The sequence below is a fragment of the Triturus cristatus genome, chromosome 8 (genome assembly GCF_964204655.1).
Source record: "Triturus cristatus chromosome 8, aTriCri1.1, whole genome shotgun sequence".
NCBI classification, from domain to species: domain Eukaryota; kingdom Metazoa; phylum Chordata; class Amphibia; order Caudata; family Salamandridae; genus Triturus; species Triturus cristatus.
The window spans coordinates 263260134-263274796 of record NC_140591.1 but is presented as its reverse complement, the minus strand read 5'-3'; the positions used below and the strand labels follow the sequence as shown (position 1 = coordinate 263274796).

The 14663-nt window shown below is 42.6% G+C and overlaps 1 protein-coding gene across 7 annotated transcripts in view; it reads right to left on the bottom strand.

Annotated features, from left to right (window-relative positions):
- Window positions 1-14663, bottom strand: part of GRIA4 (glutamate ionotropic receptor AMPA type subunit 4) — an 829275-nt gene that overhangs the window by 38805 nt on the left and 775807 nt on the right. For all 7 annotated transcript variants that reach the window (XR_014967667.1, XR_014967668.1, XM_085621467.1 and 4 more), the window contains exon 13: window positions 3389-3636. Coding sequence is in view for 5 of the 7 variants with exons in the window: in XM_085621467.1 (XP_085477593.1) it covers window positions 3389-3636 (248 nt within the window). In the remaining 2 variants the exon portion in view is untranslated. The remainder of the gene's footprint in view (window positions 1-3388; window positions 3637-14663) is intronic.

The window sequence follows — 14663 nt, the reverse complement described above, 5'->3', positions numbered from 1 at the left end:
ACGCTATAATTATTATATTTACTACATTTTAAGAGGTATGTGTATTGAATTTTCTGATATACTGGTTTTATGTATTGGCACTAACTATTCAGATGAACTGATTTAGTATTGTAAAACTGCCTACCATGGGTTGCAAACTTTTTTTCTATGAACTTATGTGTCAGTATGTATTATTGTAAAATTGTCTACTCTGGGTATGAATAAAAAGAAGAAAAAAAAAAGAAACTGAGATGATCAGAGTTTGTGCTAGATGTTACCCCCTTCCTCCAATGGTCCAGATTTGCTAGTTTTAGATCCAATATGGCTCTCTCCTGTGGAAAAGCATGGTCTGTGGCCTGCCTTGGATATATTAAATGTGAACAAATAATAGTTATCTATTGAAGGAGTAATATTTATATATCTTTTCTTCTAAGTAAACCAGGCTTAGTCATGGGATCAATAAATTTCAGACTTGTAGCATTACAAGAGTGCTGCCTCACCGCATTATTGGGTTCCAAAATATAAAAATTGTGTACTTAACAATTTTGTTGCTATGCACTCTAATTCTGACGGCTCATCTAATGAAAACAATGTGTTTATAAAACTTTTAACATGCGTTTTGAAAACTGTTGAAAGTTTGGAATTTGTTCCGTTTTAAGAAGCATGTCATAGGAAAAAGATTTAAAAATCAATGTGGTAATAACAGTTAGTTCTTCATCTAAAAGTTCACTGTGGAAATAAAAGTTAGTTCTTCGTATTACAATATATCAAATAAAACAAACACACTAGTGAAAAGTAGCAATAATATCCTCGGTGCAAGGCATTATCATCCCATAATACCCAGGGTGTGTCCATCCACCTTTGGCCTGGACACCTAACCTCACAGAAGGGCATTATGGTATGATAATTCCTTTGGACAGAAGACATGATTGCTTAAAACAGTTTCAGGCAAAATGAGTACCAGTGATGATATGGCTGGATGGTCTCACAATATGAAAATTTGAATGGATTCTTTCCAATACTTTGCCCTCTTCTCTGAGTACTATCTCCACCTGCTTCCTCTGCACCACCCAAAAGCAACCAAATGCAACCACTAAACTGGCTCTTTGACTTTACAACAGCTAGGTGTTCGACAAAATAAAGATTGGTAGGCGCCTGGGGCTATGCTCTCATATTTTAGAGATTCTGGATGAGAAAGATCAATTTCAGGCTGAGTTTAGTCATTGTATTATTGCCAGTCAATTGCTTGATTCCACAGCGTCTCTGTTAGGAAGCTTTCAATTGGAAGTGCCTTTAAATAAAAGACTGTTTAGAAATACAATTCTAGAAAGCAATGCAGGGTTTCAGTGCTGAAATACCATCCTATATCCTTATAATTAAATGTACGCAACAACTAGATGCTTTTAATAGTCTAAGGCTTACATTGTTCAATCCAATCCTTTTAAGATTTTGCATTCCATCGATGTTTTTTTCCAGAACACAGCCTAAATAAATGTAGCTATTTACAATGTCTTGGTTTGTGAACCGTCAATCTGTTTCAGGACCTCTGTCTTAGCTACAATGTAAATGCAAGTATTGGATTTCCATGCCTTTAAAATAATTTGGGTTTTTATATGTTTGTAAGCTATTTACAGGGAAACTACTACAATTTTCTTTTTTTAGCTCTACTAAAAAATAAAGCCCATTAAAAAGTAATAACAACAATTATATAATAGAGTTAAAGATGCTACAAAGGGATAGGGCAGATAGTATCCTAAAGAAAAAGGTGAGGGTTATTGTTTGTGGTAAGGTTTATAGTTCAAGTGCAATAGTTTGTCTTAAGAGTTCAATTTAGAGTTAAGTTTAAAGTTAGAGAGAGGGTTATGTAATATTTGTGATTTAGTCAATGTAATACACTTTTGTAGTCACTGTTGCATTTTAGGAGCCTTTATGTAAAATAAAAACTGCTATTCAACCTGGTCTTTAGTGAATTCTCTGTAAATTTGTTCCAGTGTTTAAAGCTTTTGCTTTACCATTGTTTCTGTAAAGAAATTCTTTGGTGTGATATAGAGCTCTTTATTTTTGGGAATCAAAATGCTTAAATTTTTCAACACAGAAAGTAGAACATCTGACTGGTTGTTCATCTATGTTAAATATAATTGCAATGGTTCATTATCTGAAGACTGATGTAATATTTTATGAACCTTTAAAATGGTAATGGTAGTAATGTATACTTCAGCAGTGCCACTTTAAATCAACTGAGGAGACTTGGTGAGAGACTTAGGATTTATTAAAATGCACTTTGGAAAGGAAAGTTTTTATTTGTTTCACTCCTAAAAGGGGCTGAGAGCGCATCATGTATGTTAACACATATCTCAGGAGCCCTAACGAAATGCCCTCCTTGACATTACCTTTCTTTTAACAAGGAGCTTCATGTTTTATGAATCTTTAAAGTGATGTTTGGAGTACTAAACCCATCTTAGCGGGCAAATGACTGGCCTCTCCCAATGAGTGTAACCACAGGCCTGAGCTACAGGTAGAAAGATGTATCTGCTGCTAGACCAAACGTTGCCTTTTGTAATTTTTGTACCCCAGAGACTGATCTTGCAACCTCAGGTCTCAATAGTCATAAGGGCAGCAGCAGGAACAGAAAGTAAACAGGACTGCAGTCCTCTATTCTTTCCTTGTCGTCACATCTTGTGGTCAGTAGTGACTGAATGTTACTTCTACTATCCCTGGGATTGTTGTGAGCTAATGCTTTTGGAGGTACCTAGTAACACAGGGGTTGTAAAAAAGTAAAACCTTTGCATGCAACATGTTGCTGCCGATGGGAAATTTGAAAAATGTTCCTGGTGACACACTCCAGTGCACAGGTTCAAAGGCTTATGACCTGTCTCTGAGAGGATCAGAAACATTTTGCCATTGGTATCAGCAGCAAAGAAGATGGAACTGAAAATGTCCTGATCCCCTGCTAACAGAGAAACAGGTCTATCACGTCCGGTAACTACACCACTGGCCCTTGCTTAGCTTTCTTCATTTAGAATTGTTTCCAAAGTTTGTTTTGCTCAGAAACGACAACCAAGCTGTATTGGGAAACAGCATGTAGAGAATCTTCGTTAAAAAAAAAATATACAAAAGACTGGCAAGTTACAACCCTAGAAATTGTTTGCATTTGGTCTGCTTTTTTAAAATTAATGCTGCAAATGTTCAGCTAGATTGTTATTTATATGGCCTTGAACAGAAACTGACCTAGTCATGCTCACTCTCCCTTCCTCAATGTTACCTGCTCAATGATCGTGAGAATGAAATGGAAGAAAAGGAAATGGAACATACCATGTTCAAACACAACATAAAAGAACTATATTAGGGACATCAGGGAAGGTGGAATACTATAACAACACATTACATATTGTTATACTATTCCACCCACCTTAATGACGAATGCTTAGGTGTTGCGACCCCATATCCTTTGGAGTCGAGGTTTCCTCCCACTTTCATCGTGTCACATGGCTTTCTCTGCTCGATGTACTCATTCATGGTTGACTCCAGAAGGAAGGCAAACTTCCCCTTGGATTTACGGACACGGGCTACTCCTTCGGCAGTGGTCTTTGTGAACACTGATGGCTCAGCTGATTTCATGTATGTCCACATCTTTTCATACACTGCTATTTTCGATCTCTAGAAAAAAGTGAAAAAGAAATAAACAGTTTTTAACACACCTATGGGCGATGAACATAGTACATACTTTCTTAATTTCCTTGGTTCCATCTGATTATTTTAGAACCATTATTTCATTCAGAAATAAACACTGGACATTAATATTATGGTAGTTAATTATTTTTTTCACACCCAATTAATGATATCATTGCATTCTCATTCTAATCATTTTGTTTTTACGGTGAATCCCCTGTTCTCTCATTCTTTTTAATGCTGCTTAAAAGTGCAAACCCCCATACCTGTCTTTTTATTTTCTCTTTCTGTTCTCTTACATATATTTGTCTTCCTATTTAATTTTTACCACTTACAATCTACACAATAATGTGTGTTTTTTGTGTCTCTCTTTTTGTATAAAGTATTTTTTTATTCTGAAATAATCACGTTATCAATTCCAACTTCAGGAAAGTATACCAGAACATGAATGATCCAAGTGTATTTAGAAGCTCAGAGGTTTATTTTGTATTATGTTGAAATATTCTAGTTTTTAGCTGTAAATAAAACGCATACACAACCACTCCTACACCCCTCCCAAAGCACATGACAGACCAATCCGGGACATTTTATCCATTGTCTGAAATACTTTTGAGGAGTAACACTTACTATAGACATTTTGGAACGAGTTTTAGTTACCATACTTCGCATATTTTTTGTGTATTTTTTCTAAAGTTGTACAACATATTTTCAAGGAAGCAGTATAGCTGATCCTTGTTACTTAATTTTTCCAATTTCCTCAAACATTAACATAAACGTTCAGGATATTATATAACTTGTGACATTAAATGACTACATATTTGACATCACTCATGATATTTCAAATGCCATCACTGATGACATCACTGATAACATTCTCCATTCATTGTGACAGATTCCTATAGAGTTTATGGACTTGAAGTAATTCAAGAAGCTACACTTGTGTCCAATTTTCTATTACCAATCAAGTGATAATGGACATAAGCTCTGCATACATGCTAGACATAGCATATGGGTCAAGACACCCACATTTTGTGGATGTTACCCTCTTTGTACTGGTATTCACCCACCTAACAAACAAAATGCCTCCATGCACTTAAATCGGGTCAATCCCTTTTTAAACCATTAACGCCCTCCAAAAAGAGTTTATACTATTTTCACCTTAAAAGGATCATCCTCTAAAAGAATTCACATGACCTTCAATTTTAAGTCATGAGGTTGACGGTATATATTTGCCACTCGTAAAACACCTCCGTTAAGCCCTATGGATAATCCTCTGTAGTTTGGTAAAATAGACTATACACATTCCTGAGATGAGCACAATGACGTACAACCTTATAGCCAGGCTTACAACCCGAGTGTGAGTCAAACCACCTCTAAGTAGGTCAGTCTCACATTCTACATCATCGAGCAATGTGCAATATCTCAAAATCTGCAAATAAACATATGCACCTTATAAAAGTCTGTGTTACATAGAATGTGTTTTTTGGCAATCAATTACAACCATTTAACATTTACTGGTGGATAATCTATTGTCAACAGAAGCTTTGGCATTCATCACAGATTTTCTGTAACCGGTTTTGGATTTAAGCCACAACTAACTATAAAACATGACTTTGCAACACACATCAGGTGCGCTAAGCCTTTACCTTGTCTAACATGGAGTGCTACTTGCACCCAAATCTTTACTGGTTTGTAAATGGTGCAGCGTATAACTATAAAAATGCACAACTACACTTGCCTGCACTGCTTACTCTATCTCCATTATATGCACTCACACATGTAAACACAGTAACTCTACACAGTATATGACTATAGGCCCTATACTAAAAACTTTAGTTTTTTAAATGTTGCAAGTGCTTATGGTGTAACGTGAACAGCAGGATAAAAGATGATGTCTTTTGAGATGTCATCAGTGATGTCATTAAACATGCCATGAGTGATGTAATATATGAGGTCATAAGCTTTGCATGACGGGGTGCAAGTTACAGTAGTTCACTAAACTATAACTTGTGAATTTCAGTGTTTTCATCAGGTTTTAAGCATTAGTTCTTATCTGATTTGAGCAACTAACTAGAATGTCACTTTAACTCTTGTTTTGTCAGTGAATTTCTTTTTTTCCCTGTAAGCTAATATCTTATTACCATGCTTAACTATAACCTCACTTTTCATTCGTTTCTTTTTAGCCAATTTCTGTTTTTAATCATATTTAAAACTGAGCATACTACCATCCCCCTTAGAAAACGTGCAGCCAACCCCCCAGCTGTGCATGGCCTTTAGCCATGACCAAGAGTGGGTTGGCTGCAGGGACTGGCATTCAGTCAGACCTGGCACCCAACCCCCCTATGGGAGTCCAACCCAATGCTTGTGCCAACTCCTGGCCAGGTCTTGCACCAAATCCCCCATGAGGTCCACCCCCACTCCTCCCACAGCCCAGGCATTTGGCTGTGTACAGTGTGACATTGTGTGCAGGAGCTACCCTGTGGCCAGACCCTGCACCCATTGCCCCATGGGTCAACAACCCTCCAGGGGGACCCAACCTCCACTTCACATATCCTTTGAGATGCACCATGGAGCTTGTCTACAGAATTCAGCCCTGGAGCCAACCCTTCACAGATGCCCAACACCTCTTGTGGTTCACTGCCTTTGGCCATGGAAAGCAGGGTGTTGTGTGTGGGGCCTGGGCAGAGACTAGGCCCTTCACCAACCCCCTGTGGGCACCCAACCCCCATCCTCTGCATGGTATTAAGCTGTGCGCAGCAGAGGATTAGACGAAGGGCCTCTGGCCAACAACTGCGTTTGTCTAGTCCCCTCAACCCCCAGTGGGTGGCCAACCATATGCTGACCATGGCCTCTGGCAGAGCACTATAGGGGTTTGGCCAGGCACTGCACCCAACCTCTCATGGGTGCCCAAAGCTTCACGAATACCAAATGTCCAGACTCCGCACAGTTTGCAGCCATGTGCAGTGATAGATTGGCCCTGTATCCAGCCCACTACTGGTGGTCAACCTCAATGTACATTGCTTATGGCCTGCTCACTGGTGGTTGCCAGATTGGTGTGGGTTGCGACCACACACTTCTCATTTTTTTTTTATAGCTACTGAGGTGCTACAGGCAGTGCTGTGCTGGGTGCTGCAGTACCAGCCAGTGGTACTGCGACCCGAAATATCTACATTATTAATTTTGACCCCACAAAGCTGAGGGGGTCAGGTTGTCCATACTGCCCTCTCATGTCTTCTTTTTTTTCCAAGGACATGGGAAGCAAGTCCACAAGTCCTGTAATGACTGCCACATCACATTGTGACCAGCCAATCCGAATCCGACGATCTACCTTGAATGGCCAATCAGAGCACATTTGAAAACAAACTTTTTATACCAATGTTAACCTCATCACGCCCATCCAGAGCACTTTTTTTAAAGGTAAGATCTTGAAAACAGTAGATTGGGTGGGTATCCCCAGGTTTCGCCTGCATGCTCAAAACACTTCTCTTTATTGTTTTCAAAACAAACTGCACAACGTGCACATATTTAATATTTGACTGTTGCTGTGAATGTTTACTAAATATACTTGAAAAACTTTACTTGCAGCTGCACTTTTCACTTTTCTTTGCTTCCCCGGTCTGCCCTGACTTAGCCATTTGAGTGGAGGGAATCACCTTTGACACATTTAAGAGACTACTGCGGCCACCATTTTCTCATCATCAGCAGTCTAGTCTCTCGAGTTCCTCTCTTATTCAGCCACTCAAAGAGCAGCCTGGCGCGGATTCACAGCAGACGAGCGCAGCGAGTGTGCCAAAGGACACACAAAAGGCAAGCCCGACTGCGCCGGCCCGCGCCCGCCAGCCATTAGCCGCGAGAAACCGTGCTCCTTTCACTAAAGAGGCAAAGGGAATGCCTAGAATTTGTTACTCTAATGAAAACTTAAGGAGATTAGAGACAAGGCCATTTTACAGAAGATGACTATGTTAATCAGTTCTACCCGCTTTATCTGGAGCATGAGACTCCTTCCAACTGAAAACGCTACAACTTTGCATGTTCATCAAGCCTCCCACAGACGGTCTGTGACCCTTGGAGGGATCATATTCCTAATCAGGACAAAGTCAGGACTCTCTCCTTTCCTTTAGATGAATATCCATAAATTGATCAAGTTAACCAGTCCCTGTACTGCAATGCATGTTCCATTCCAAAACACTAGATTTAGATCTTGCCAGATGGGTTACTCTGTCGCAATGGTGAAGGATATCCTGTCTGCCAAAATATAAATCCCATTATTTATTATGGAATTTACTTTTCAGTGGACAGGTATCTGTCACCGTTATGACGGATTAATCTGCCTGCCAAAATCTAAATCAGGCCCTAAATCTCACACCCCCTGGTTTTTGGAGGAACTTAAACAGGAGAAATCGGCATGTAGAAATTGGAGAGAAGATGGGGCATTTCTAAATCCGTTCTAGAGAAAGCTTCATATAAATGAGCCCTAAGTGACTATCACAAAAATCTCAGAGGAGCCTGAACATCCCACATTATTAATAGAATTGACAGTCTGGGAATTCAGCCAAATAAGTGTTTGAAGTTTTAAACAAGTTCATTAAGCCAACTGTCTGTGCATCCTCAATCCCCGGAATTATGCGATACTTTGGCAGACCACTTTGAAGAGAAAATTGTGATTATCTATCAGAACCTCTCTTACCATTTCCAATCAACAGAAATCTCTCCCAATATTCCCCGTAATGTCAATTTCCTTGTCATTCTGGAGGAATTTGAATCCATTACCTCATCATAAGTTTTGGAGACGATGAACAAAACCAAATCAGGTTCTCCCTCAGACCCTACCCCCCTCACTTCATGGGAACCCTTGCCTCCACCCTCCTTCCAAACATCACCTCACTGTTTGACCTCTACCATAGCAAGGCTACCTTCCCAGTAGCTTAGAAAACTGCACAAGTTATGTCAATTAAAAAAACAACTAATGCGGAACCCCTCAAACTATATATGATATAACTGATATCGCGTCTCCCCTATCACAGCAACATTTAGAAATATTAGTAAATAAACAACTCTCCTTCTATTTTGCAATCTAATTCCTTGCTGGACCCCAACAGTAAGGTTTTAGAGCCTCATAGAGCACAGAAACTGTGCTGATTGTGGTGCTGGATACAATCAGAATTTCCCTTGATGGCAGTCTTCCTGTCATGCTGGTGCTACTCTTACCTATTTCTCAACATTCAACACCTTTTCTCATTCCATCATGTGCCATTGATTTACTGAGATTGGTGTCTGCAGAAATGCTCTAGGGTGGCTCCAAAACTTCCTTAGCAATCAGATTCAGACAACACACTTGGGACCTTTTAAATCCTACGCCTTTTCCCTAGACAATGGGGTACTACAACCACAGGGTTCTTCTTTGAGCCCCTCATTTTTTAACATATATTTAGCCCCACTAGCTCAAGTGGTAAGATCATGAGGCTTTGAAGCCATCTCATATGCAGATGACATGCAATTGATCACCTCCATCGGTTATAACCTTGAATCCACAAAAAACAGATTCAGGGAATATATGAGGAAAGTTGATTTCTGGATGTTCCTGAATTGCCTACTTTTCAATGGTGATAAAGTGGAGATCCTGCTGTTCAGCAAGGCCCATGCGTATTGGTCGGATGACTGGTAGCTGTTCGAAATAGGCACTACCCCACACCCTAAAAAGGTGGTAAAAAACCTCAGCATTTTTATTGACGAGAATCTCTCTATGAGAGAGCAGGTAGGCTCAACTTGTGGTACCACCTATGGAATCATGCGCATGCTCAGAAAGGTGTTTCAGTGATTAGCACTACACACTAGAAGAAATATTACTCAGACTCTTGGTTTAAGCCACCTGGACTATGGCAACACCCTTTTGGCTGAAGCAAATGAATTACTACTATCTAAGCTTCAAGTGGTTTTCAAAACACTGCTGCATGCCTGGTTTGCAAACTTCCCCTCTTTCAGAGCCTAGTCTAAGATCTCTTCATTGGCTTCTGATCAGGAAATGCCCTATTTTCAAAACTCCTATGGTTGGTGTATAAATCTTTGTCTGCTTAGGATCCTGAATATTTTCAAGATAAACTCTGCCTTTATCTTCCTATCAGAAATCTGAGATCAAAAGACCAGCTCCTGCCCTGTGCTCAGCATATTCATGTAGCCAAATATGGTGTCCAATCTTTCTCCTATCTCGGCCCTCACCACTGGAATAGACTATCCCAGCACATTCTGGCTTGTCCGAACTTTACCTGTTTCAAAAACATACTTCAAACCTTGCTTTATTAATTCTCTAACTTCCTTTTTAACCTGGTTTGCACTTCAGCACCGAGATAACCCTTTTGGGGTGATTCCCTGTGATATATTAAGTGTTTATAACATAACATAACAATAGATTTACACCACATAACAAAATTCCATTCACTTGTTTTTTCTGTATCACGCCGACTGATTTCCAGTGGGAATTAACATGGGGAAATCACATTTTTGAGACATTTCCTTTTTCTTGGCCTCCTCTTCATGGATCACTGTGAAACATACCATGAAGGGGCCAAAGTGACTGAACATCTTTTTTGGGAAAGCTTTGCGCAGATTCATCCAAAAACCCCGAAGTTATTAAAAAACAAAAAACTGCTTTTCCTGTGCTTACACTGTGGCTTAGGCCACGTTTGAGTAATCTTCTCAAAACTTTGCACATAAAAAGTTTAAGCAAACTCAGTTCCTTCCTGGAAAGTTTCGAGGTGATCCATCAAGCAGGGCCAGTGAAGAACGGGTGTCCCAAAATATTTATTCTCGATGCAATTTTCCATAGAAAAACTGAACTGCAATACAACAAAATTGCTGAATGGATTTACACCAGGCCCTTCGGCCAACTCTGGTTGCATACGGCTGAAGGATGGTGGAGCAGGGGATTAGCCAACCACTGCAGCTGGAAACAGAGCCTGGCCTAGTTAGGTATAGTAATAAAGTATTACTTTACATTAAAAAAACTGTATAAATTCACTGAATAAAGCCAAAGTTTAAAGTGACATTATAGTTAGGTATAGTGCTAATATTTTACTTTACATTTAAAAAAAATGAGATTTTCACTGGAAAAAATGTTGAAGTGACCTTATAGTTAGGTGAAAATATCAGTTAAAATGTTACATTTTAAACAAAAAAACACTGAAGAATCAATTATAGTGAACTGAAGTAACTATAACTTGCGTTACAACAAACAAATGATGGACGGAATGCTGACAATGCAGACATTCTCCCCCAGTCAAGAGATCTGGGTTAAATCCATCGTTCTTTTGCCCACTACGCCACCCCAGTTTAGACATGGCCATATGCAAATCAGTCTTGACCCTGTGCCTCATGGGAACAGTCCAGCCCGAACTGGAGTCAAGCTATCCTGGCTGATGACGGCTGATAGCCAGAAACCGGTCCTAGGATGCTTGATTCTGGTCCAGGGAAGACATGGCTTGGCAGTTCGGGCTGGACTGTTCCCATGAGGCACAGGGTCAAGACTGATTTGCATATGGCCATGTCTGAACTGGGGTGGTGTAGTGGGCAAAAGAACGATGGATTTAACCCAGATCTCTTGACTGGGGGAGAATGTATGCATTGTCAGCATTCCGTCCATCATTTGTTTGTTGTAACGCTTTTTGCCCTAAGTGGGATGGGTATTCCCAGACGTGGGACCCGTGCTCACTACGCCACTGGAGTCAAGCTATCCTGGCTGATGACGGCTGATAGCCAGAAACCGGTCCTAGGATGCTTGATTCTGGTCCAGGGAAGACATGGCTTGGCAGTTCGGGCTGGACTGTTCCCATGAGGCACAGGGTCAAGACTGATTTGCATATGGCCATGTCTGAACTGGGGTGGTGTAGTGGGCAAAAGAACGATGGATTTAACCCAGATCTCTTGACTGGGGGAGAATGTATGCATTGTCAGCATTCCGTCCATCATTTGTTTGTTGTAACGCTTTTCACCCTAAGTGGGATGGGTATTCCCAGACGTGGGACCCGTGCTCACTACGCCACTGGAGTCAAGCTATCCTGGCTGATGACGGCTGATAGCCAGAAACCGGTCCTAGGATGCTTGATTCTGGTCCAGGGAAGACATGGCTTGGCAGTTCGGGCTGGACTGTTCCCATGAGGCACAGGGTCAAGACTGATTTGCATATGGCCATGTCTGAACTGGGGTGGTGTAGTGGGCAAAAGAACGATGGATTTAACCCAGATCTCTTGACTGGGGGAGAATGTATGCATTGTCAGCATTCCGTCCATCATTTGTTTGTTGTAACGCTTTTCGCCCTAAGTGGGATGGGTATTCCCAGACGTGGGACCCGTGCTCACTACGCCACTGGAGTCAAGCTATCCTGGCTGATGACGGCTGATAGCCAGAAACCGGTCCTAGGATGCTTGATTCTGGTCCAGGGAAGACATGGCTTGGCAGTTCGGGCTGGACTGTTCCCATGAGGCACAGGGTCAAGACTGATTTGCATATGGCCATGTCTGAACTGGGGTGGTGTAGTGGGCAAAAGAACGATGGATTTAACCCAGATCTCTTGACTGGGGGAGAATGTATGCATTGTCAGCATTCCGTCCATCATTTGTTTGTTGTAACGCTTTTCGCCCTAAGTGGGATGGGTATTCCCAGACGTGGGACCCGTGCTCACTACGCCACTGGAGTCAAGCTATCCTGGCTGATGACGGCTGATAGCCAGAAACCGGTCCTAGGATGCTTGATTCTGGTCCAGGGAAGACATGGCTTGGCAGTTCGGGCTGGACTGTTCCCATGAGGCACAGGGTCAAGACTGATTTGCATATGGCCATGTCTGAACTGGGGTGGTGTAGTGGGCAAAAGAACGATGGATTTAACCCAGATCTCTTGACTGGGGGAGAATGTATGCATTGTCAGCATTCCGTCCATCATTTGTTTGTTGTAACGCTTTTCGCCCTAAGTGGGATGGGTATTCCCAGACGTGGGACCCGTGCTCACTACGCCACTGGAGTCAAGCTATCCTGGCTGATGACGGCTGATAGCCAGAAACCGGTCCTAGGATGCTTGATTCTGGTCCAGGGAAGACATGGCTTGGCAGTTCGGGCTGGACTGTTCCCATGAGGCACAGGGTCAAGACTGATTTGCATATGGCCATGTCTGAACTGGGGTGGTGTAGTGGGCAAAAGAACGATGGATTTAACCCAGATCTCTTGACTGGGGGAGAATGTATGCATTGTCAGCATTCCGTCCATCATTTGTTTGTTGTAACGCTTTTCGCCCTAAGTGGGATGGGTATTCCCAGACGTGGGACCCGTGCTCACTACGCCACTGGAGTCAAGCTATCCTGGCTGATGACGGCTGATAGCCAGAAACCGGTCCTAGGATGCTTGATTCTGGTCCAGGGAAGACATGGCTTGGCAGTTCGGGCTGGACTGTTCCCATGAGGCACAGGGTCAAGACTGATTTGCATATGGCCATGTCTGAACTGGGGTGGTGTAGTGGGCAAAAGAACGATGGATTTAACCCAGATCTCTTGACTGGGGGAGAATGTATGCATTGTCAGCATTCCGTCCATCATTTGTTTGTTGTAACGCTTTTCGCCCTAAGTGGGATGGGTATTCCCAGACGTGGGACCCGTGCTCACTACGCCACTGGAGTCAAGCTATCCTGGCTGATGACGGCTGATAGCCAGAAACCGGTCCTAGGATGCTTGATTCTGGTCCAGGGAAGACATGGCTTGGCAGTTCGGGCTGGACTGTTCCCATGAGGCACAGGGTCAAGACTGATTTGCATATGGCCATGTCTGAACTGGGGTGGTGTAGTGGGCAAAAGAACGATGGATTTAACCCAGATCTCTTGACTGGGGGAGAATGTATGCATTGTCAGCATTCCGTCCATCATTTGTTTGTTGTAACGCTTTTCGCCCTAAGTGGGATGGGTATTCCCAGACGTGGGACCCGTGCTCACTACGCCACTGGAGTCAAGCTATCCTGGCTGATGACGGCTGATAGCCAGAAACCGGTCCTAGGATGCTTGATTCTGGTCCAGGGAAGACATGGCTTGGCAGTTCGGGCTGGACTGTTCCCATGAGGCACAGGGTCAAGACTGATTTGCATATGGCCATGTCTGAACTGGGGTGGTGTAGTGGGCAAAAGAACGATGGATTTAACCCAGATCTCTTGACTGGGGGAGAATGTATGCATTGTCAGCATTCCGTCCATCATTTGTTTGTTGTAACGCTTTTCGCCCTAAGTGGGATGGGTATTCCCAGACGTGGGACCCGTGCTCACTACGCCACTGGAGTCAAGCTATCCTGGCTGATGACGGCTGATAGCCAGAAACCGGTCCTAGGATGCTTGATTCTGGTCCAGGGAAGACATGGCTTGGCAGTTCGGGCTGGACTGTTCCCATGAGGCACAGGGTCAAGACTGATTTGCATATGGCCATGTCTGAACTGGGGTGGTGTAGTGGGCAAAAGAACGATGGATTTAACCCAGATCTCTTGACTGGGGGAGAATGTATGCATTGTCAGCATTCCGTCCATCATTTGTTTGTTGTAACGCTTTTCGCCCTAAGTGGGATGGGTATTCCCAGACGTGGGACCCGTGCTCACTACGCCACTGGAGTCAAGCTATCCTGGCTGATGACGGCTGATAGCCAGAAACCGGTCCTAGGATGCTTGATTCTGGTCCAGGGAAGACATGGCTTGGCAGTTCGGGCTGGACTGTTCCCATGAGGCACAGGGTCAAGACTGATTTGCATATGGCCATGTCTGAACTGGGGTGGTGTAGTGGGCAAAAGAACGATGGATTTAACCCAGATCTCTTGACTGGGGGAGAATGTATGCATTGTCAGCATTCCGTCCATCATTTGTTTGTTGTAACGCTTTTCGCCCTAAGTGGGATGGGTATTCCCAGACGTGGGACCCGTGCTCACTACGCCACTGGAGTCAAGCTATCCTGGCTGATGACGGCTGATAGCCAGAAACCGGTCCTAGGATGCTTGATTCTGGTCCA